This window comes from Martes martes, assembly GCF_963455335.1.
Source record: "Martes martes genome assembly, chromosome: 4".
Taxonomy (NCBI): domain Eukaryota; kingdom Metazoa; phylum Chordata; class Mammalia; order Carnivora; family Mustelidae; genus Martes; species Martes martes.
In genome coordinates, this window is record NC_137891.1 from 99,421,386 (window position 1) to 99,444,741 (window position 23,356).

General features: G+C 44.7%; 1 protein-coding gene across 1 annotated transcript; it reads right to left on the minus strand.

Moving 5' to 3' along the window:
• Nucleotides 1-1,187: 1,187 nt before the first annotated feature.
• Nucleotides 1,188-22,165, minus strand: SARS1 (seryl-tRNA synthetase 1). Its single transcript, XM_080803171.1, has 11 exons — nt 21,949-22,165; nt 13,839-13,909; nt 10,182-10,259; nt 9,057-9,215; nt 7,932-8,075; nt 7,016-7,171; nt 3,889-4,110; nt 3,189-3,318; nt 2,763-2,920; nt 1,949-2,078; nt 1,188-1,619 (listed from the first exon to the last, which is right to left on the minus strand). Exons 1-11 carry the CDS (start codon nt 22,082-22,084, stop codon nt 1,462-1,464), a joined length of 1,542 nt encoding a protein of 513 aa, XP_080659297.1. The 5' UTR covers nt 22,085-22,165; the 3' UTR covers nt 1,188-1,461.
• Between the last annotated feature and the right edge of the window lie 1,191 nt (nt 22,166-23,356).

Consider the following 23,356-nt stretch of genomic DNA (forward strand, 5'->3'; position numbering starts at 1 on the left):
TCAAGTCCCTGTGGAAGACCAAGCACACAGACTCCTCCCTGGGTGCCAAGCTCCAGCAGGCCTGGCAAAGTTGCAGCTTAGGGACTAAGGAAGCGGAAATGAAATGAAGCTCCTAAGTGACAGGCTGGTTCAGAGCCCTGACCTCATCTCCCTAAGAAACGCAAGCCCTGAGCGCTGCTGAGGAGCGGGGACTCCTGGCTCCCCGGCTCTGCTGTCTCATCTTCCTTACCTACCCTGTACCCTGTCTTCTGTGTGATGGGAGAGGTATAATCATGTCCCCACCCTCTCATCTGGGACTGTCACAAAGATAAAAGAGATCAGCTATAGGAAGTATTTTAGGCTCCTAGAAGAGAAGCACTGTGCTAACATAAGGTGTTATTAAAGTGAAGTGTTTGTAGATTGCAGATGAAAGACAGCAAGAGCCTAACCATCACCCTCCACAGAGAAAGGGTGAATTGGCCATTAGGGCAACAGGGGGAGTGACAGAGAAGGGAGAGAAGAGTTTTCCTCTGCTCTGCTGGTTGGTCTCCCACTTGGGGATGACCAGGTAAGAGAAGAAGCTGTTAATAAGGCCCCAACTTATGCTCCTGAGTCTGGGGTCTCCGTGGGATTAAACACAGTCTCATCTTCCGTGAGGTCCCGCAGCCTCCTGCCCTTCCCTTGGAGCCCTTCCTAGGGAATGGAAGCACCGGGAGGCTTTTTATGTCAACTCTGGCCTCTAAGCTAGTGACTCTACCTACCTGCCTTTTTTTTTTTTTTTTAAGATTTTTCCATTTATTCCAGAGAGAGCATGCATTTGAGGGCAAAAGCAGGGGGGAGGGGCAGAGAGAAAGCGGGGAAGCAGACTCCCTTCTGAGCAAGGAGCCCAACATGGGGCATCTCGATCCCAGGACCATCTCATGACGTGAGATCCCAGCTCATGACGTGAGCTGAAGGCAGATACTCAACCGACTAAACCACCCAGGCGTCCCTTCCCAACTGCTTTTAAGCAGGGGCGAATCTACAGAGGAGGGTGTGGCCCTTATCCTGCAAGCTTGTGTGTCTAAGACTCAAAGTTTTCACTTTCTCCTTAAACCTACCCCTGCCTTCACTGACCTTGTCAAAGGCTATCTGACTTGCTAAATGGAACAGCCTTCTTTAGAAGGAAAAGCAGGAGTGTGTGTGGTTTCCGGGAGAATTGTCAGAGACAGGGTTCAAGCCCTGGGTAGAAGACCGTGGAAGAGTCCTAGCCTTCCCCCAGAGATGCTTTATTACATGGTTTCATCGGTCGTCAGTGAATGGATCCTGTGCCCATGCAAGGAGACGGGGATGTTGCGCTGTACGTGGCAGACTGTTCCCCTTTAGCAATGCAGTCAGATGGGGGGGGGTGATGAGTGGGTGCTTGGCTTCCCTGCTCGTGGGCAGGCTCTGAGATCCCAGCTGACAGAAACGAAAGCCCGACAAACTGGGAGGAAGGAATGTTCAGGAATTGGTGACTTCCATGTTCTGCAGCCGGTTTTCTAGGGGGACATCTCTGGCTGCCCCTTTCTTTTTGCTGCCCTCATGTTGCTTCTTCTGCTTCTTTGATGGCTCCTGGTCAATGGGTGCGGGCTTCACAAAGGGGATCAGTTCTTGGAGACCTGAAGGGACAGAGCCAACCAAATAAATGACCGATTCTCAGGAGTCAAAGCCCAAGGACTTCTTGGGGAGAGTTCCACAAGAAAATGAGCCCTATGAACAAAAGGGCACCCACAACGGGAACTAGTTTCATTAATTCTTTTCCGGTCTGAATTTTAGCTGCACTTAAACAGGATGTCATACTTGCAGTGGCTGCTTTCTCAGCTTTGCCCCCATCATGCCCAGCACCAGGGGACAGGCAGAGTTCTGGGGACTGGTACCTTCTGAAAGGGGGCTTGCTCTTTAGAACGGGAAGACAGAAGAGGAAGAGGGGCTGGGCAGCAAGTCTTACCCGGCGGCATGAACTCCTTCAACTTCTCAGGCACGACGATCCCCTCCTCTGTCTGGTAGTTCTCCAGGATGGCGCAGATGGTGCGGGTGGTGGCACACATCGTAGCATTGAGCATATGGACAAATTCCACCTGCAAAGCCAGGGCCCCCAGAGGAAGCACGAAACTCAACCTAGTCTTCCTCGTGACCAGGAACCACCCACTTAGCCAGACTCCCCCAACGGTAACTGTCCAAATCCAAAGCATTATTGATCTTTTGCTAGACTAGAATTCCGTTTAGTACTTATTCCCTATAATAATAACTCCAGGAAGATTCCTCATATCTCCGTCAGTGTCAAGTGATAGGTCCCAGCAAATGGACAGGAGTTGGGCCCTTTGAGGGATGGAGGAAACTGTCACCGCGGCCTCTCCTTTTAACCCCTTTCAAGTCCCTGACTTGGAAAAGATTAAGGCCTAAAAACTGGGTTTGAAGAGAGAAACTTACAAACCCAGACCTTCTTGGGGGAGAGGGAAGACACTGTCTTCAGCGTGTCTTCTGCACACAAATGGGGATTTTTCTTTATCTGGAGTCACAGAGAAAAAAGCCCAAAAGAGAAGAGCTAGAAATACCTTGTAGAACAGAGCTCAATTCAGGATTCTATCTAAAAGGATTCTGTCCTGATTTAGTAGAAATCATTTTCAGATTCCCTTTTTGGTCTAGATTGAGCAGCTCAGATTTTCCCACAATGCTGGGACATAATGTCCTCCAAGGACTGAGAAATAAGATGGACCTGTTCTGCACAAGGCTCTATTCCTGCCTCCCAAGGGGCCACCTACCTTGTCCATCATCTTCTTGGTTTGCCCATATCGGATTCGGAGCCGGCGAGCCTGATAGTCTGTGCAGTTAGAACAGGAGACTAACTCACGGAAGGCTCCCGAGCCCGGAAACCAGGCCTCCAGGTCAAGCTTCTTACTGGCAGCATGATTCAAAGAACCTGAAAGGGAAAACCCCTAGAATTCATGAAGGAGGGATGGTATTTCAGGAGACTGACCTTTAGCAAACCTAAAGAATTCTTTAATTTACACCTTATCCCCAGAAGTGAAATCATGCCCAGATATTCTCATCACCAAACACTCCCAAGTGAGAAGAGTGTGATGTTTTAATTAATGTGGGCAATTAATTGGACTGTGAACTATTTCTTTGTGTGGCAGTTCACCTGGCGAGGGTGGTGGTTGCGGGCTGCGGGAAAGGGAGGCAGATACCTGAGACAATATTCACAATGTGGTAAGGGATCCCCAAAGACTGGTAGAAGTCTTCTGCGGTACTAATCATCTCTTCAAACATCTCCCATGACTTGTTGTCGTGTGGTGATGAGTAGACAAACTGTTCGATCTGCAGAGAGGGACCCAAGGAGACTGTGACAATGGGACAGGGAGAATAAACGAAAGGACCGAAGTGGGAGATATCCTTGTGATGGAGACCTAATCCTACACTGCTGGGAGTCAGGAGAGGCTGGGGCCCCCGCGGGATATGGGTGCTGGACTGGACTGGGGCTCCAAGAATAAACACTCAGTGGGGCTCTTATTATATACACGCCAGGTACCGTTCTAAGCACTTTGCCCCTACCAACCAGCTGAATCCTCACAGCAGGCCTAAGGAGGTTGGTACTATTATTATACTCCTTTTGTAGAGGAGGCAACTGAGCGCGGAGAGGTTAAGCAACTTGTTCAAGGTTACACAGCTGCTAAGTGGCCAAGCTGGCACCGGGACCCAAGCAGCCTGGTTCCAGGCTGTGCTCACAGCCACTCCAGCATGTGCTTCTTAGACAGAAACTGATGGAGACGGCGAGAGGGAAGACCAGAGCTAAGGCGGGTCTGAGCACCACAGAGCCTGCCTCCCCTCTAACCACCCCGGAGAGATCGAGAGAAGGCTCCTACTCCTCACCCTGACCTGTCCACTCACCTTCTCAAACTGATGGACTCGGAAGATGCCGCGGGTGTCTCGGCCGTGGGAGCCCACCTCCTGGCGAAAGCAGGTGGACAGGCCGGCATATTTGATTGGCAAATCCTCGGGCCGCAGCCACTCGTCCCGGTGCAGAGCAGCAATGGGCTGCTCAGAGGTGGCAATCAGATATTTCTCATCATAGGAGTTGTCATCAGACTTTTCACTGCCTTTGCCAATCACCTGGAGGAGGAGGGACCCCTACTAGTTAAGAGTGAAGGATGGTGACCTCAGCTAGAGCAAGAAACCACAGGGAATGCTAAGAAGACAAAGGAGGGAATTGGTCACTCCAAAATGGGATCCCTCCTAGAGACTGAAAAAATGCAAGTTAAAAAGAAAGAAAATATTCTGGTAATTTTTTTTTTTACTGATCTAATAAATAAAACATTTATAAATAATGTATAGTAGCCAATGACAGCAGTGCAATAAAACCTGAGCTGGTAGCAATATACATCAATCCACTCAACAAACGTTTGTTAGGCATTTGTAAGGGCCAAGTTTGCCAGTGCGCAGGCCAAGAGGAGATACAGTCTCTGCTCTCTCGGTGCTTATGAGTTAGTGCAGGATTATACTCCTTTAAGAATCACTTCGGTGTCCCGCTGAAGAAAGTAACACAGAAGAAAAAAGGTATAAACAGGACAAAGTTCATTGTAACATTACTTATGGATGGCAAAAAAGGAAGCCCCCTGAATATTTCCACAAGGGAAGAGTCGGCTATCCTACATCCAGACCACTTAATATTATGTAACCATTTGAAAATGTTGGCGATGAAGACCACGAAGGATCACTGAAATATGCTTCTGATGTACTGCTAAGGCAATCTATAGACATTGTGATTAGAAGAATGAGAAAATGATGGCTATATGAAAAAGCCCCCAAAAGTGTATTAAAAATGACAATTATGGGGCACCTGGGTGGCTCAGTGGGTTAAGCCTCTGCCTTTGGCTCAGGTCATGATCTCAGGGTCCTGGGATGGAGCCCCACATAGGGCTCTCTGCTCAGCAGTGAGCCTGCTCCCGCCCCTCCCCCTCTCTCTGCCTGCCTCTCTGCCTACTTGTGATCTCTCTGTCAAATAAATAAATAAAAATTTTTAAAAAATGACAATTATATGAGGTAATGAGAAAGAAGATGATATCCCCTATCATTTCCAAATTTTCTGTCACGTGGTATTATTTTAATTTTAAAAAGAGGAGGGTGGAAACTTGCTCTGGGTCAGCATTTGGGGATCTGGAAGACGACATTGCTACTCCACAGTGGGAACTTAGCCACTAGCCACAAGTGGCTATTTAAATTAAATTAAAATGTAGTTCCTCGGCTTGCACTAGCCACATTTCAAGTGCTCACCAGCTATGCGGCTGATGCTGTCAAACTGGACAGTAGCTACAGAACATTCCCATCACTGCAGAGAGTTCTACTGGAGAGCATGGCTCCAGAGAATTAATAAACTGAGGTTATTTGGCAAGATGGGCCAGCCCAAACTGTCACTATGGGGACTCTCACTATGTGAGTCTCCCTGCACAGGGACCCAAGAAGCATCTGCAGAGAAATAGAGAATGCAGGAAACATAGCAGGGACACCTGCTACCTGTCTCTCTCTCATAACCCTCATATAAGCTTCTCCTTGACGTTACCTACGGGGCACCCTTCTAAAGCTCTGTGATGATCCAATCTGGGGGTTGAGATGAGGAAAAGAAGAAAAGAGAAAACAGCTTTTGACCTATACATGAACACATTTCTCTCCACATTAAAATAAAGAAAGGGGAAAGAAAGAAAGAAAGAACGAACGAACACACGTACACACGCCTGGGTGGCTCAGTCAGTTAAGCATCCGACTCTTGATTTTGGCTCTGGTCATGATCTCAGGGTCATGGGATCCAGCCCTACGTTGGGCTCCATACTCAATGCAGGGTCTGCTTGAGACTCTCTCTCTCTCTGTCCCTCCCTGCCTCGCTCTCGCTTGCTCTCTCTAAATAAATAAATACATAAAATCTTTAAAAGAAAGGAAGAAGTGGGGGAGAACACCAAGGTTAGAATAGTCCTTAGGGTTTAGAGAACATTTTGCTTCTCACTGCATTCTGAATGAAAACATAACTTGGAACTCATCAACAGGACCCAATGGGAAGAAGTTCTATTAAATTCCTCTCTAAGGGGCGCCTGGGTGGCTCAGCGGGTTAAGCCGCTGCCTTCCGCTCAGGTCACGATCTCAGGGTCCTGGGATCGAGCCCTGCATCAGGCTCCTTGCTCAGTGGGGGGCCTGCTTCGTTCTCTGCCTCTCCCTGCCACTCTGCCTGCTATGCGTGCATGTGCGCGCTCTCCCCCCTCTCCCTCTGACAAATAAATAAATAAAATCTTTAAAAAAAAAAAATTCCTCTCTGAGGTAAGTCATGTGAGCCCAGGAACACTGTCTAACTCCTCCCCAGTAAGAGCCAAGTCATCCCCTTCTGATAGAACAGTCTTGGAGGGGAAGGACAGGTAAAAAGTAGACTATGCTGTGAGGGGCAGCTGGTAGCAGAACTTCTAGAAATTCTGAGTGCTACAGCTGGCGGTGAAGCCAGCTCAATCAGAATGAGCTTCTGACTCTGAACGTGAATCCTCTCATTCTCCCTGAGATGCTCCGGGGTTGAGAAAAAGCCCCAGACTAGAAGCCACATCCATCCCAAGGGAAATATGTCTTGCCCTCTAGCTTCTAGTCTGGGGTTAGGAGTAGGAGGACATGGGAAGATCAGCCGCTTCTACAATTTTCTTTCGTCCAAGCACTCAAAAAAATGTGCTTTCTTTTGAAGCTCATGGTGTTAAAAGTATGCTTCATTTAGATAAGTCATATAGATTATCTGGGGAAAGATAAAACAGGCTCTATACCTGCACTGCCCGGTATGGTAGCCACTAGCCACATGTGGCTACTTAAGTTAGAATTAATAAAAATGAAAATTCTATTTCCTCAGTTGCACTAGCTACATTTTAAGCACTCAACAGTCATGATACAGGGAATCTCCACACCACAGAAATTCTCCTGGACAGCACTGCTCTGTATCTTTGAAGTTAAACTTTATAACTTAAGTCATTCTGTCACACTGCCCCAGGCTACTCACCTTATAAAGTTCTTCATCAAACTGGCTGAGCTGCGCCACTTCCTGCATGACCTCCTTCCTCATGAAAAAGGGGGTATAAATGGGGGTGTAGCCCCGACTCCCCAAGGTGCGAAGGGCATACTGGATGAGCGCCTGTTCCAGGAATACCAGGACACCCTACAGGAGCAGAGACAAAGCACTGTGTGACTGGGTTCTGTCGCCATCATATTCATCTGTTACAATTTACACTCAGAGGCAACTGGGGGCCCAGGGGAGGCCAGCAAAGACCATGAACCTCAACACCTGACTCAAGAGATTCTTTCTTAATACCAATGCCCAGCCCATCATCCAGGCACACTGTCAGGAGAAGCAAAGCGAGGCAGAAAGGATGATTTGATCAGGGTGCACAGGAGAGCTTTCTTGCACTAATTTTTAAAACAGCAGACACGTGTGTGTATGTAGAACATACTCTGTATATATGTATCCCCAAAATTATTTTGGGGGATGCCCTTCCGGAATTCTTTGAATTCATCAGCCCTCTGTCCCAACTACTCCAGGTCTGCTGCCTCTGCTTACCTGTTCTCATAGCTCTCTGGGCCCACCCACCCCGCAGCACTCATCAGTGGTTTTCAACTCTTCATTACTTGTCTGATGGTCCAGTTCCACTCAGCCCCTTAAAGGCAGACTGTTCTGATCCAGACAGCACAACATGTCTCCATAATGGAGGATCACATAGGGGCTCTGGTTCTAGGGAATTGGAAGCAGCATTCTCTTGCCTCAGAAAGAGAACCGCATCTGATTGCCAATCCGTTTGCAGGAGAAAAGCAAGAACAAGTGGTGGATTTGTGGGCCTCTTTAAGTAGGTTATGTTTTCCGCACACAGTTTTTTTTTAGCTCCTTCTTTAGAATCCCATCGCCACAGGTTCCTGACTCTTACCTTCAGGAAGTAGCCTCGACTTCCAGCCACCACGGCCCCCTTTTCGCCTTCAAAGCCATCTACCATCACCACCAGGTCCACATGAGAGTACTTCTTCCTGACTGTACAATCGCCCCAGATCCTCTCTACTTTGTTGTCGGCATCCTAAGGAAAGAAGACCGGTGACCGCTGAACAGCACAACCTCCAGCTTTCCAAACCCCATTCCAAAAACAGCTTAGAGCTTTGCAAAACTACTGCTTAACTCAAACACTAGGTTTTGGTCGTTGTGTCCAGAGACTAAGGAAAAGAATTTGCTAGAGAATTTGTGTTCAATGGAGAAATAAACATTTACAAATTTCTATAAGTGATTCTGGCCATGGAACTGAAATCATAGATTTTTAAGAGATCTGTCCTATTCTCAGATTTGTTTGTTTTTTTTTTTTTACCCTTTTAAATGACTCCTTGAAAGTCCTGCTACAGGACATCCACCCCCCCCCCCCATCAGCATCGCCTGGGGTGCAGAGGAGAATGTAGATTTTTTTTTTCCTTCCAGGCTCTCATTGGTTCTGGGGCCATATGAGGGCGGGCTCAGAGCCCTGACCTCCCGAGTCTCCCACCCCAGCCTGCAGTGAGTTTAAGGGCTCGTTCACCAGGGAATGAATGAAAGAGGCACAGATGGGCCCAGCCACGGCTGGGGTGTCAGGGAACAAAGGCTGGGCTCAGAGCAGCTTTGTGCTGGGGAAGCTCCCACTCAGCAGGAAACTTTTATCATGCAGATTTCCCTGCAACCTGCAGCTCCTCAGCGGGGTGTGGGTGAGGGGTGAGGTTGATTTCGCAGATCCCTCCCACAGGACTCACTGCTACCACGGGCAACACGCAGTGGAGGACAGCAGCCCGATTTAGAAGAGATTTCTGGGCCAGGAGTCTCCTCCTACCTGCTGTCTCTGCTACTTCCCAATCAGGCAAGGATCTGACTCTTTGAATTCTCAATTGGTGGGCAGAGCGAATATACAAAGAGCCTGCTTCTGACACAAGGCCTATTATACAGAGAGTGCCAGCGTTTCCCAGTGCCCCTCCCGCTCCCGCCCCCTCCCCAGCAGAGGAGCGCCAGGCAGGCTGCCGCCCGCTGAGGCACGGACACCTACCTCATCATTGCTGATGGGCACGGAGGGATGCAGGAGGTTCCCGATCTCTCGGAGGTTCTCAAACCGCTCTGCTTCCAGCTTTATTCGCTCGGCGTCACATTTTAGGATGGCCTCATCGATGAGGAGTCGAACTTTTTTGATTTGTGAGACTTTCAGGTTCTGTAGATAAACAGGCCAGGCCGGCACCCAAGCCACAGCCGGTCAAGGTACAGAGGAGGAGTAAGATTCTGTTGCCCTCACCTTGTTGTGCTCGAACAACCCTTGCGATAGCATTTTAAAAATCAACAATGAAGGCTTTCAAAGAAATGAGATTCATTTCAAACGCACGCACACAGCTTTGCCCTGACAAATTCGTTGGCATTTTCTTCAGGGGTACCTAAGGAAGAGTTGGATTAATTCTGGCCATTCTTCTTAGTCCTATGTATCTCAGGGATTTTAATACTGTATCTCTTTTAAGGGCTCTTTCTCTTAACGCGTACTTTCTGATATTCCTGATGACATCAATTTAGCACTCTTATGTACTACATTAAACCGTTCTCTAGGGAGATTACAAATTTATTAGAAGCAAGAGACTGTGTCCTAAGCTGCTTTTGTATTCCTTTTTGCAAGTGTTTCAAACTACTGATTTCATGGCAATGGGAGAGCCCTTAGCAAGTGGGAGTGGCGACCCCAAGCCAGCCCTTCGAGCCCCGCAACTCTGCTTTTCTGTATTTATGCTCTTGCCATGCTTTTGTGCTGCAGGTTTACAAAAGGGTTTGGTGACTAAAAAACTTGAAAATTACTTCTCTAGGTTCACTGTTGTGAATATTTACTGAATTACGGCAAACTGAAAAAAAAATCCTTGACTTTGTGAAAATGAAATTCCATGAACCAAAGGTAGCTGGACTCCTTTTTCCTCTGCTTCCTACTCTTGACTTTTCCACTCCATCCATCCCCGTCTCTGCGATCTAATAAATACTCAAGGATCGAAACCAACAAGAGTGGAGGGGGACATTTCCCGGCTGCACACATTCAAGGAGGCTGCAATGCTGTGTGGAGCCGGGTGTCAGCACTTGCTTGTCTAGGAACAAAGTCACGATGAAAGAACAGAAATCCAGTCTAGAAAAGGGAAGTGCAATAACTTACAGCTAAAGTGTCTACAGTGAGGTCATCGAGATTTAATACATCCTCCGGAATGGACTCATCTCCCACTGGCTCTTTTTTCTGCAGGGGAAACAAAACAAAACAAAAACCCCAATACTATTAAATAAAAGAAAATTTCTGACCTAGTTTTACAAGGGCACACCAAATTAATATATAAACTAACCACAAAATTGTCTATATAACTGTATCTGAGAGCTGCAACCTGTGAGAGAAAAATTTAGTGAGAAAATTTTAAGTCCTTATCCTGCCATTTTCTGGCTTTTTGGATCCTGGACAGATCAATTAATCCGTCGGGGTCAGAGGGCTGACATCAACAGGAATCTAAGAAGAATGTCCTCTCTGGACATAGAATAGTTATGGGCACCAAGAAGGTGTGAAAATGCTCCTATCACTGCCCAGCTTCGGGGCAGGTGCCTGGATGTGAATCTGTGACTCCCTGTCCACTCCCTAAGAATAATCCCAGCACTGAGGCTAAGCGGAAACAAATGGATGGGATGATAGAATTGTAGGACACTGAGGAAAACAAAATTTTTGAGGAAAAGTCACCAAATCTAGAACCAAGTTTTAGAGCAATCAATGCAACTTAGCAAAACTGCAGAACATAAGCAGGGCTAGATTTTCTGCCCTGGTTCTCTTCTCACCCATCTTTGTGATATTCTGTCAGTTCATTTCCAATCCTCTCCCAGAGCCATGGAGAAGGTAAGTTGAGTCAAATTCTTCCCAAATTAAAAGGAGTTAAAGAAAATTATCACAGGCCATTATAACAAGATACGCACAACCTCAGCAAAACTTGCATAAAAGTAAGTTGAGGAAATTCAGGGTCTGCTTTGCAAGTAGAAGTCATGTCATGTTCTAAAGATTTTTTTAAAAATTCTATACATATAACAATAGGCAATTATGTTTATACAATCTCATATACCACTGCACAAAACTGAGTCATAAGAAAGAACTAAATCTTCTGGGGGTAAAACGTAGAAATCCTTTAGATTTATTACACAATCGCATATATTAAAGTGAGAAGTCAGGATGCTAACAATAACCAAACTCACACCTTTCAGTGACTCAAGTAAAATCATCTTAAAAAGTTGCAAATGTCTGAAGATCTCAGAATGAGTCTTGTTAAGAATAAGCAAAGACTAGGGGCTCCTGGGTGGCTCAGTGGGTTAAAGCCTCTGCCTTTGGCTCAGCTCATGATCCCAGGGTCCTGGGATCAAGCCCCAAATCGGGCTCTCTGCTTGGCAGGGAGACTGCTCCCCCCGCCCCTCTCTCCCTGCCTCTCTGCCTACTTGTGATCTCTGTCTATCAAAATAAAAAATCTTATTAAAAAAAAAAAAAGAATAACCAGAAACTGCTGAGGTAGAAAGAAATGGCCTAAACCTCAAGATTTTCCATTTAGTAGCCAAGAGAGCTGAGGTCCCTTTGCTATCTGATAATCCCTCAGGGCAGCAAATTCAAGTGCTCAGTTCAAGTTCTGACTCTGCAACTAACTTACAATGTGATTTTAGGCAGGCTCCTTAATGTCCTAAGCCTATTCTCTTGCCCTTTTAATAAGGTTGACAAAGGTACTACCTACACTCCAAGTTTGCAGCAAAGATGAAAAACCAAAATGAAATGAATTCTTTCAAGTGCTATACATATTAAAGCACTTTTTAAGACCATTCTAATGGATAGGAAGGGAGAACACTCCTTGTGGGGCTACAGTGAAAGGCTCTAACAATGCTACTGCAAATTAAAACACTTCCATTTTCTTGCTAGGAAAACACTAGGCTGGCACTATCTGTATGTGCCCCAAAGAATACACAGGCATGAGTGCACACTGGAATTTACATAGTTATGGGGCCTCTGACATGCAAATGATTAAGCATCATGAGTCCCAAAGGAAGAAAACTATATGATTGTCGGTATCAATTTCCACAGCCAGTGACAAGCTGAAAGTGTAACAAAATACTGGTAGAGAACGATTCAGACTATCATGAAGTGTATTAGAATCCAGAGGGAGTCTTTTTGTTATGTTCCTTCCTGGTTCAGGTTCCAAAATTTTATAATTTTTTTGGTTTAGTTGAGAAGTTTGAGAAGTTTACAACTTAAAAATGAGACAGACGTGAGGGAGCATTTAATATGTTTTTTAAAAATGACTAAGGAGAGGGGCGCCTGGGTGGCTCAGTGGGTTAAAGACTCTGCCTTCGGCTCGGGTCGTGATCCCGGGGTCCTGGGATGGAACCCTGCGTGGGCTCTCTGCTCAGCGGGGAGCCTGCTTCCTCCTCTCGCTCTGCCTGCCTCTCTGCCTACTTGTGATCTCTGTCAAATAAATAAATAAATCTTTAGAAAAAAAAAAAATGACTAAGGAGGGGCGCCTGGGTGGCTCAGTCGTTAAGCGTCTGCGTCTGCCTTCGGCTCAGGTCATGATCCCAGGGTCATGGGATCGAGCCCCGCATCGGGCTCCCTGCTAGGCGGGAAGCCTGCTTCTCCCTCTCCCACTCCCCCTGCTTGTGTTCCCTCTCTCGCTGTGTCTCTCTGTCAAATAAACAAATAAAAATCTTTTAAAAAAAATGACTAAGGAGCTAAGAGGATATTTTTGAGGAAAGATTAAAAGCATGAACTATTCTGGATAGCAAAGCCAGGCCAAGCGAAAACTTAACATTCTTCAAGCACAGGAAGGATTTTTTGGATGAAGGCCAGTAACGACTTGCCCTCCGCTGTTACTTGCAATTGCTGAATAACTACAGGGTTCTAGGCATTGTGCCAGCTTCTCTACATTTAAAAAAATTAGTTCTCACAATTCTGTTCTATAGGTGAATGTTAGTATTGTCATTTCACAGATGAGAAAACTGAAGCTCAGAGATTAACTTGACTAAAGTCACATAGCCAACAATCCAGGATTTGGACTCCGTATCTGTGCCCTTTCCATTAAAGGACACGACTACACTGAGACAAAGAATCTCAAGTCCACCCTAAGAAAACCTTTCTGTCACTGTAGATTGGGCTCAAGAGATAATTAGATAAGATTACTGGTGCAATTTATATTACTATAAGCACAAAACAGACAATGAATGAGCAACATTGCAAGAATCTTATCTTGCTACAGACTGAGTATTTGTGTGTCCCCCCAAACTTGTATGTTGAAACCTAATCCCCAGAGTGATGGGGAGGTGAGGTCTGTCAGAGGAGATTAGGTCATGAGGGCAGAGCTCTCAGAAATGGGATTAGTGCCCTTCTAAGAGACCCCAGAGAGCTCCCTTCTATCAATGTGAGGACACAATGAGATGACAGCTGTCTATGAATTGGGAAGTGGGCCCTCACCAACACAGAATCTGCCAGTACCTTGATTTTGGACTTCTCAGTCTTCCGAACTGTGAGAAATAAACTGCTCTTGTTTAAAAGCCACCCAACCTATGGTATTCTGTTACAGCAGCTTGAAGGGACTAAAACTTATCCGACAGAAGACAGACTCACTGATTCCTGAAAGTGCCTCTTAGTCCCCTTTCCCACTTCCTTCCTTTCTTTTTAAAATATCCGTCCCTTTGGTAAGAAATTCAGTAGCTCACAGAATTAGACACTAGATTAGAAATTATGTGAGCACTAAGAGTGAGATTAAATGCCTCTGCTCAAGCTCTCAAGGCTGTTACCTAGTTCTCTTACCTTCATTTTCTCTCCAATTGTCTTGCTGCACAGGTTCTTCAGCTTGTTCAAGTTGTCTGCCCGAAATCTGCCTGAAGAATAAAGAATCCAAGAATCTCCTTAGGCAGAGCTAAAGGATCTCATGAAATTGTGAAATCTTACAGCTTTAGAGGCCCAAATTTAGTTGGCATATATTAGTGACAGTGGGGTTCTCCCTGCATTTGGTGACAAGGAAAAGGCCCTTTTGAGACTGAAATTGGAAACTACCATAATCTGGACAATGCCACGGTCAAGTAACAGATCTGAGGAACCTAGAAAAAACTCAAATAACCATAACCTGCTCAATTTTCTTAAAATCCACTGAAAGAAAGTATGTGATATACACTGGGATCTGGAAAGAGAGCAATCCTGTTTCGAGTCCTATGAACGTGGTTGCAGCATCTTTGTGCATCTCTGTGCTGGAAATAGTTAATGTTACTCCCTTTGCTCCGACAAAATCTCACCTGGCAGCCTGGAGAATAAGTTTCTTGTGCTTTAATTTCTTTGGGGGAAGATAGTGCACTAATCAGCCTACATGGGTATTTGGGCCCAAACTATTATATCGGTACTGTGGTTCATTAAGCTAAGTCTAATTAGCAAAAATCAGACCTCTTGAATCCAGGCTCAAGGACCAACATGGTAAACAGCAAGTTTCTGACAGGTGAAATGACAACTAGAAATGAGATAGCTCCTTGGCAGCTATTTTTTTTAAGGTTTTGCCAAACTTGAACTAAATGTCAGTACAAAATGATCTAACTACTTTCTCATTCACTTACTTGGATTAAAGAGATGGGAACAGAAGAGCGGTCACCAGGGGTTGGAGGGGAGAGGGGAACGAGAATGGACTACAAAGAGACAGTGAGAGGGATCTCTGTGATGATCTCTGTGTCCTGTCCTGAACAGTGTGACAGTGGTTATACAAATCTACACATGGGATAAAGTTGCACACACACACACACACACACACACACGTGCATGTAAAACTAGTGAAATCTGAATAAGGTCTGGGAATTATAGCCATGTCAATTTCTTGGCTTTGATACTGTACCAGTTGTGTTAGATGTCATCTGTGGGAGAAACTGGGTAAAGGGTACACTGGAAGTCCTTTTACTATTTTTGCAACTTTGTGGGAATTTTTAAGTATTTTAAAATAAAAAGTCTTTAAAAATTTTATTTAGTCCCTCCTATTTGCAAGGCCCTGTATTAAGTGCTGGGAATAAAAAAGAAAATAGCACGCTAGGTGCTGAAAGTAAAAGAAAATAAGACAATTAAAAAATAACAGTGCTGAATGTTTCAATCAATGAATATAGCATATCCCATCACTATCTTTAATTTCTCTCAGCAATGCTTTTACAGTTTTCAGTGCAGAGATTTTTTTTTTAAGATTTTATTTATTTATTTGACATACAGAGATCACAAGTAGGCAGAGAGGCAGGCAGAGAGAGAGGAAGGGAAGCAGGCTCCCTGCTGAACAGAGAGCCTGACGCAGGGCTGGATCTCAGGACCCTGGGATCATGACCCGAGCTGAAGGCAGAGGCTTTAACCCACTGAGCCACCCACGCGCCCCTCAGTGCAGAGATCTTGAATGTCACTTATTAAGTGTATTCTAGGCATCAGATGCTTTTTGTTATTTATATATAGAAATATCTTGTGATCTCTGTCAAATGAATACATAAAATCTTTAAAAAAAAATAAATATCATTGGGACACCTGGGTGGCTCAGTGGGTTAAAGCCTCTGCCTTCGGCTCAGGTCATGATCCCAGGGTCCTGGGATTGAGCCCCGCGTTGGGCTCTCTGCTCAGCGGGGAGTCTGCTTCTTCCTCTCTCTCTCTCTCTCTCTCTCTCTGCCTGTCTCACTGCCTACTTGTGATCTCTGTCTGTCAAATAAATAATAAAAAATAAAATATTTTTAAAAAAAGAAATATCATTGATTCTGTATATTGTATACAGTGATCTTGCTAAAGTTAATTTTATTGGTTTATTTATCCTTAATATTTTATTTATTTAATTTGTCAAAGAGAGAGAGAGCACACAAGTAGGGAGAGGGGCAGGGGCAGGACCCTGGGATCATGACCTGAGCCAAAGGCAGACACTGAAGTGACTGAGCCACCCAGGCGTCCCAAATATACTTTATTTTATTTTTTCAAGATTTATTTATTTATTTATTTATTTGACACAGAGAGAGAGAGAAAGAGAGATCATAAGTAGGCAGAAAGGCAGGCAGAGAGAGAAGAAGCTGGCTCCCTGCCGAGCAAGGAGCCTGATGTGGGGCTCGATCCCAGGACCCCTGAGATCATGACCTGAGCCAAATACAGAGGCTTAACCCACTGAGCCATCCAGGCACCTCCCAAATTTACTTAATTTTAATAGTTCAGTTCTGCATACATAATCAAGTCATCTACAAATAATGACATTTTTACTTCTGTACCAGTCTTTTTTTTTTTAAGATATAATTGATATATAACATTATATTAGTTTCAGGTATACAACATAATGATTTGATATTTGTATACAATGCAAATGATCACCACAGCAAATCTAGTTACCATCTGTCATCACACTCTATTCTAATTTTTTCTTCTTTTTTAAAGTAGGCTTCATGCCCACTGTGGGGCTTTAACTGACAATCCTGAGATTAAGAGTCGCGTGTTCTACTGACTGAGCCGTCAGGCACCCCCCCTTTTTTTTTTTGCCTTATCTCATACTCTCTAGAACCTTTAACATGATGTGGATTAGAAGTGGTGGTAGCAGATGTCCTTGTCTTGTTCCCAACCTCAGGGGGAAAGCATTTGGTACTTCATCATTAAGAATATTAGCTATAGGATGCCTGGGTGGCTCAACTGGTTAAGCAACTGCCTTCGGCTCAGGTCATGATCCTGGAGTCCCAGGATTGAGTCCAACACCGAGCTCCCTGCTGAGTCTGCTTCTTTCTCTAACCCTCTCCCCTCTCATGCTCTCTCTCTCTCACTCTCTCAAATAAATAAATAAAATCTTAAAAAAAAAAAAAAAAAGAATGTTAGCTATAGGGGACGCCTGGGTGACTCAGTCAGTTAAGCATCTGCCTTCTGCTCAGGTCACAACCCCAGAGTCCTGAGATCAAGTCCCACCTTGGGCTCTCTGCTCTGCCAGGAACCTGCTTCTCCCCTTACCTGCTGCTTCCCCACTTGTACTTTCTCTCTGTGTCAAATAAATAAATAAAACCTTAAAAAAAAAAAAAAAGAATGTTAGCTATAGGTTTTTTGATAAATATCTATTATTAGATTAAGGCAGTTCCCTTCTATTCCTAGCTTCCTGCATTTTACCATGAGCAACTGGAGCAACACAGGAAAAAATGAACTTGATCCCTATCTCACATCATACACCAAAATCAATGTGGGATGAGTCATCCACCTAAATGTGAAAGGCAAACTAATAAAACTTCTAGAAAAAATATTGGAAAATCTCTTCAGGAACTTGAGATATGAAAAGATTTCGTAAACAACACAGGAAGCACAAACTACAAAGAGGAGATCTATAAATTAGACTTCATTAAAATTAATATATTTTTAAAAGATTTATTTATTCATGTTAGAGAACGAGTGCATGAACGGGAGGAGGGGCAGAAGGAGAGGGAGAAAATTCTCAAGCAGACTCCCTGCTGAGCGTGGAGCCCCCTAGAACCCTGAGATCATGACCTGAGCTAAAATCAAGAGTTGGACACTTAACTGAGTCATCCAAGTGTCCCTAAAATTAGTAATTTCTATTCCTTAAAAGACTGAAAGAGCAAGAGGCAAGTTACAGACTGGGAGAAAATACGTGCAATATACATATCTGGCAAGGCCTTCTATCCAGAAGGGATAAAGAATTCCTACAAATCAATAAGAAAAAGACAAACAACCAAATAAAAATTGGTCAACATTCTTGAGCAGACACTTCTCGAAACAGGCTATCCAAATACTAACAGGGGCATGAATAGGCGTTCAGTATCTTTAGTCACCAGGAAAATGCAAATTAAAACCAACAATGAGATACCACTATATACCCACCAGAATGTCTAAAACTAAATTAAATTAAAATCAAATTAAAAAGACTGCTAATATTAAGGGCAAGGTGGTAGAACATCTAGAATTCTTATTTTGCTGGTGGGAGTGTTGACTGCTATAACTACTCTGGATAACTATTTGGAAATATCTGCTAAATCTAAACACGTACCTACCTTATTATTCAGCAACTCCACTTGTATATACTGAACAGAAAGGAGTGCTTATGTCTACCAACAGACACACAAAACAATATTCATAGCACTTCATTCATAATACCCTCAAACTGTAACAAACCAAATGGCTATCAATAGAATTGATACAGCTATATGATAACTGGTATATTTACATAATGGAATACTGTGCAGCAATGAAAAAGAACAAGCCACTGCTTCACATGAAAAGATGGAATAATCTTACAGACATAATTTTGAGAGAAGCCCAAATCAGGCAAATTAATTTTGCCGGACTTTGAACTCAATGTTAGTGGAAAAATATATGCTATATAAGTCCATTACACTAATTTCAAAATCAGGCAAAATTAACTGATGGTGACAGAGGGCAGATAAGGTTATTTTTGGAAAGGGCATGAGGGAGCCTCTATTGGGGTGCTACAAATGTCTTTGATCTTGACCTGGGTGATGGTTAGATAGGTATACAGCTTTCTAAAACCCATCAAGCTACACTTTAAATTTTATACACTTCGGTGAATACATCTCAGTAAAAAAAATAAGTTTAAAAAGGTTGTATATAAACATACTATAAATATCACAATTAGACATATGAGATAATATATGGAGAACACACAAATAAGGGAGTGCTATGGGAGCAGAGTTGGTCTGGCAAGGAAGGCTGATGGGAGCGGGGGAAACAGACTGATAAGGAATATTCCAAGAAGCAGCAACAATCATGGACGTGTGAAAGACCATACAGGTAGCGTAACAAGGCTAGAACATAGACTGGAGGGGATATGTGGGAGAGTGACAGAAGAAGAGGCTAGGAAGACATGTGGGGCTTTGTAAATTGTGTTAAGTAATTTGAATGTTCATGCTTTAGGGCTACACTGTCTGATATGGTAGCCAATAGCTACGAGAGCCTTTTGAGCATTTGAAACACGGCAAGCCCAAACTGAGATACACTGTACGTGTAAAATAAACACCAAATTTTGAAGACTTATAAAAAAGAAAAAGAATGTAGGGGTGCCTGGGTGGCTCAGTCAGCTAAGTGTCTGCCTTCAGCTCAGGTCACAATCCTGTGGCCCTGGGATTGAGCCCCATGATGGGCTTTCTGCTCCGTGGGGAGTCTGCTTCTGCCTATTTCCCTTCCTCCTGCTCTCTCTCTGGCCCACTCTCTCTCTCTCTCTCTCTCTGTCTCTGTCAAAAAAAAAAAAAACAAAAAAAAACCCAAACTTAAAAAAAAAAAGAAAAACAATGTAAAATATCTCAATTTTTATACTGATCATAAGTTGAACATACAATTTTTGATATACTGAGGTATTATAGTATCTTACTAAAATGAACTTGTTTTTCTTTCCCTTTCTAATTGGCTACCAGAAAGTTTACATATTTATTTATTTGAGAAAGAGAAAGAGAGAGCATGGGTGCACGCAGGAGCAGGGGGAGGGGGAAGGGGACAGGGAGAAGCAGACTCCCTGCTGAGTGTGAAGCCAGATGCAGGGCTCCACACAACTCAGGGCTCGATCCCAGGACCCTGAAATCATGACCTGACCTGAAGTCAGAAGTCAGACACTTAAATGACTGAGCCAGGCAGGTGCCCTCAGACGGCACTGCTTTAAGATAAGAATGTCAGAGCAAGACTTAAATCCAGATATAAAATGATTTGATTTCCATTCCAAACAGATCACGTGTCCTGGATGTGGCTCTGCACTAGGTGAGACTGAGGTAAAACTGAAAGCCGTTAGAAAGTTCTCCCAAAGAGAAGGACCTGGCTTAAGGCATGCGCAGTAAGACGGTAAAGAGAAATTTCATTCAGTATAGCACAGGCTGGATAGAATTCCTGTAATTACCAGCAGATTTCAAGATACACTAGCAGTTTTGGAAATAGTTGAGACAAATCCTTATTGTATGTTCAAATGCGCTATATTACTCTAAATTTAAAAAGAAGAAATCACAGTTTGAATCCTTGGAGTTAGAAGAGCTGTGGTAAACACCGATGTGATACTATGATTCCACGTTCTATCAGATACCTGTGTTCCACACAGAGCCCTAGTGGCACCCTGAATGTCCATAGGCAGACAAATAGGTATACATGTGGAGCCTACTGGGTCCTCAGTCAGGGAACATGATCTGAGTTTTTAATGCGGCTCTGGGTTACACATCCGTGTTGCAGTCGATGACAGAAGAAACTTGATATAAAATATAAGATCGGTCAATGTCCAACTTGGGCTGCCAGTGACCTGGGAAAAATCATTAATTCCTTTTGTCTGGCAAGAGAATATTGGGAAGGGATGTTAGGTAGAATAGAATCAAATCAACAGATGTGTCGAAAATGAACTACACATGTTTTTCATACAGAAAGGCAAAGTGCCCTGAACACAGAAGATATTCACGAATTCAGTAAACCTTTGTCAAGTCCTTACCAAGAACCAGGTGCAGGGATTATATGTAGGTAACCTGATAGGTACTGAGATTATATGTATACATGTGTATATGCATATCCTGTGTGTGTATGTATACCCCAGCCACTGGGACATACAGGTAAATAAAACACGAACTTGTCCCGGAAGAACTTATCCCCTCACCACATATCCATTCATCAAGTAAGGAACAAAACTTCCTGAGGAAGTGTACATTATACACAAAAGACTACCTAACACATTCAAAGTCACTTAACAGTTGTACAATAACCAGACTGACACAAAATCTGATACTTCTGACTTCTAATTCAGTAAAGCAGCGTCTAGGCTAGTTTTTTTTCTTCCACTTAATTTAATTCCACTGCAACTCAAAATTTCAGATTTAGATTCAGGAGGTGGGATCTCACAGTCAAGCAAATACCACATCTGAATGAATGAGACCACAGAATCAGCAGACAACAGAAGTTAAACCAATACTCTTTTCCTACCCAATGTCCTGATAAATTTAGGAAAATCAATTTTTCTAACAGAAATCCACCACACTTTTGGACAGCAAGGGCCTTTGCAGTGTGCTGTCATAAAACCTGGCTCTCAGCTGGTTACAGACCTATTGCATCAGACAAAAAAAAAAAAAAGAATCACATGTGCTTGACAGCTTCCGGCCAATCAGTGACTACCCCAGTTAATCCAGGCACAAGTTGATAGGCAGACGGTTCTCTGGTTTTATTTAGCTTCATGAAAGATGCCCGGATCAGATCCTAGACCAACTCTGCTAATGTCTTTTCCGGAAAACTTGCACAAATCACAAACAGGCTCAATAATTACAAGCTTGTTCTTGCCTCTCGGCACTCCTCTCCCCATGTTTGTTATACTACGGTGAAGTCTTCCCTCGATTTTTAAAGGTATGCCTGCAGGTCAGGGGGGATGGCCTCTTCCAAAGCTTCGGGATCATTGCTTTTTAGTCATGAGCGGCTTCCGAAGTCCCCAAACACTTGCAATATGGGTGGACTTAACTATTACGCTGCAGATGTGACTCAGTCTCAGGCTGGAGCCTTTGGTCCTACCAAATTAGAGGGAGACCACTCGGGCCTTGCTGAAGATGAAAAAGGGACCGAAGGAGACCAAAGATGAGTGTTCGGAAACCCCCGAACCTCCCGCCCTAGCTTTCTTTTGGCTACCCTTGCGGCAAGAAGACTTGACAGCTCTCGCTGCGCACGCGCCATGCTCCTGCCGGGACAGCCCATGGATCCGCACCGAGCACGCGTGGAAGGGAGCACCCAGGGCCCGGGCAGAGGGAAAAGGCAGGATGGTCCCGGCTAGCACAGCGTTTTAGGGGACAGTGAGAGCCTCGGAGTCACCGCAACCAGGGAGGGGACTGACGAGGGAGGGAAGCTGTGGCCTCAGGAGCAGTAACGAGATCGGAGAGATGAAGTTGGGATTAGGACCCGGGGATACCCGGCGCGTCCCGGTACTTACATCGTCGCCACTCTCCGTCTGCCTTCACCAGCTGATCTACTAGTCCCGGGTCCTTGAAGCGCTTCTCCTGAGTCTCTCGGATGAGGGCTGGGTCCCCTCCTTTATCTACCCGAAACAAATCCAAATCCAGCACCATCTTCCCTTCTCCCCGGCCAACGCTAAGGGACGTAAGGAACGTAGCACAGCGTCCGGTGACCACCGAACTGCGCCGGCGCGCTGACCCGCCCTCCCCGCGCAGGCGCAGCCAGAGAGCGCAGGCGCCCCCTCTCGGCCGGAAGCGGCTGCGTTGGAGGCAGCGTTGGCGGGGAGGAGGAACGTGGAGTGGTGGGGGTGGGCCTGTCAGGTTGTGTGCAGATCTGGCCTGGCTAGTGGGTTGTCCTGGTCTTGTGCATCCTCCCCAGCCCTGCCCCGTCTGTAGCATCTCTGATTATCCTATAGAAGCGAGTGCCTCAGTTTCCTCCTCATGTTAAAGGGCATCTCTCGGGTTAGGCAGAGGCCTGCCGGTATGATCTCTGCTTGGAAGCTAGAGCTTCCAATTGTTGCCAGGTTTTGTCTTACAAGCATGGTTCTTAAGACTGGACCCTCTCCCTGGACCTCTGTTCTCTTCATCATTTTGAGACAAGAATATATGGCTACATGTTTTAGTCCCTGCGTTACCTCAACTCAAGATTCCTGTTCTCCTGCCTTAGAGCTAGGATACCTTTCTTTTCCTTTTTTTTTTTTTTTTTAAGATTCTAATTATATATCTGAGAGAGATCACAAGTAGGCAGAGAGACAGGCACAGAGAGAGGAGGAAGCAGGCTCCCTGCTGAGAAGAGATCCCAGGACCCCGGGATCATGACCAGGGCGGAAGGCAGAGGCTTTAACGCACTGAGCCACCCAGGCGCCCCTAGGATACCGTTCTTAACGTGATTACTGAGTAAATCAGGTTGTCCTATTACCAACATTTTGGATCACAGGATTGGAAAAGTGAGATTGAAATATTTTAGAGAGAGGCACGAGGAGACTTTCCACGCGGTAAGTATTCAGCGGATTTGAAGGCAGTACAAGGTATTGAAGTCACTTCTTGGATCTATTTAAAACTCCTAGAAGGAAGATTTCACTGTATTTTCATTTTATAATGTTCAGGCCCTTACAGTGAAATATTTTTATACATCATTTTTTAAAAAGATTTTATTTATTTGACAGAGATGACAAGTAGGCAGAGAGGCAGGCAGAGAGAGAGGAGGAAGCAGGCTCCCTGCTGAGCAGAGAGCCCGATATGGCACTCAATCCCAGGACCCTGGGATCATGACCTGAGCAGAAGGCAGAGGCTTAAACCCACTGAGCCACCCAGGCGCCCCTTACAGTGAAATATTATGGCTGCTGATTGGAGCCAAAGTTATCAAAAAGCACTGCTGATAACGAG

What these genes read in the sequence shown, in the direction of transcription:
- SARS1 (XM_080803171.1), bottom strand. Translation starts at nt 22,084, where the DNA reads ATGGTGCTGGATTTGGATTTGTTTCGGGTAGATAAAGGAGGGGACCCA. An exon ending in CAATTGGAGAGAAAATGAAG is followed by an intron (nt 10,260 to 13,838) that starts GTAAGAGAACTA and finishes TTTCCCCTGCAG; the next exon opens with AAAAAAGAGCCAGTGGGAGA. An exon ending in CCAAGAAGATGATGGACAAG is followed by an intron (nt 2,079 to 2,762) that starts GTAGGTGGCCCC and finishes CTGGCTTTGCAG; the next exon opens with GTGGAATTTGTCCATATGCT.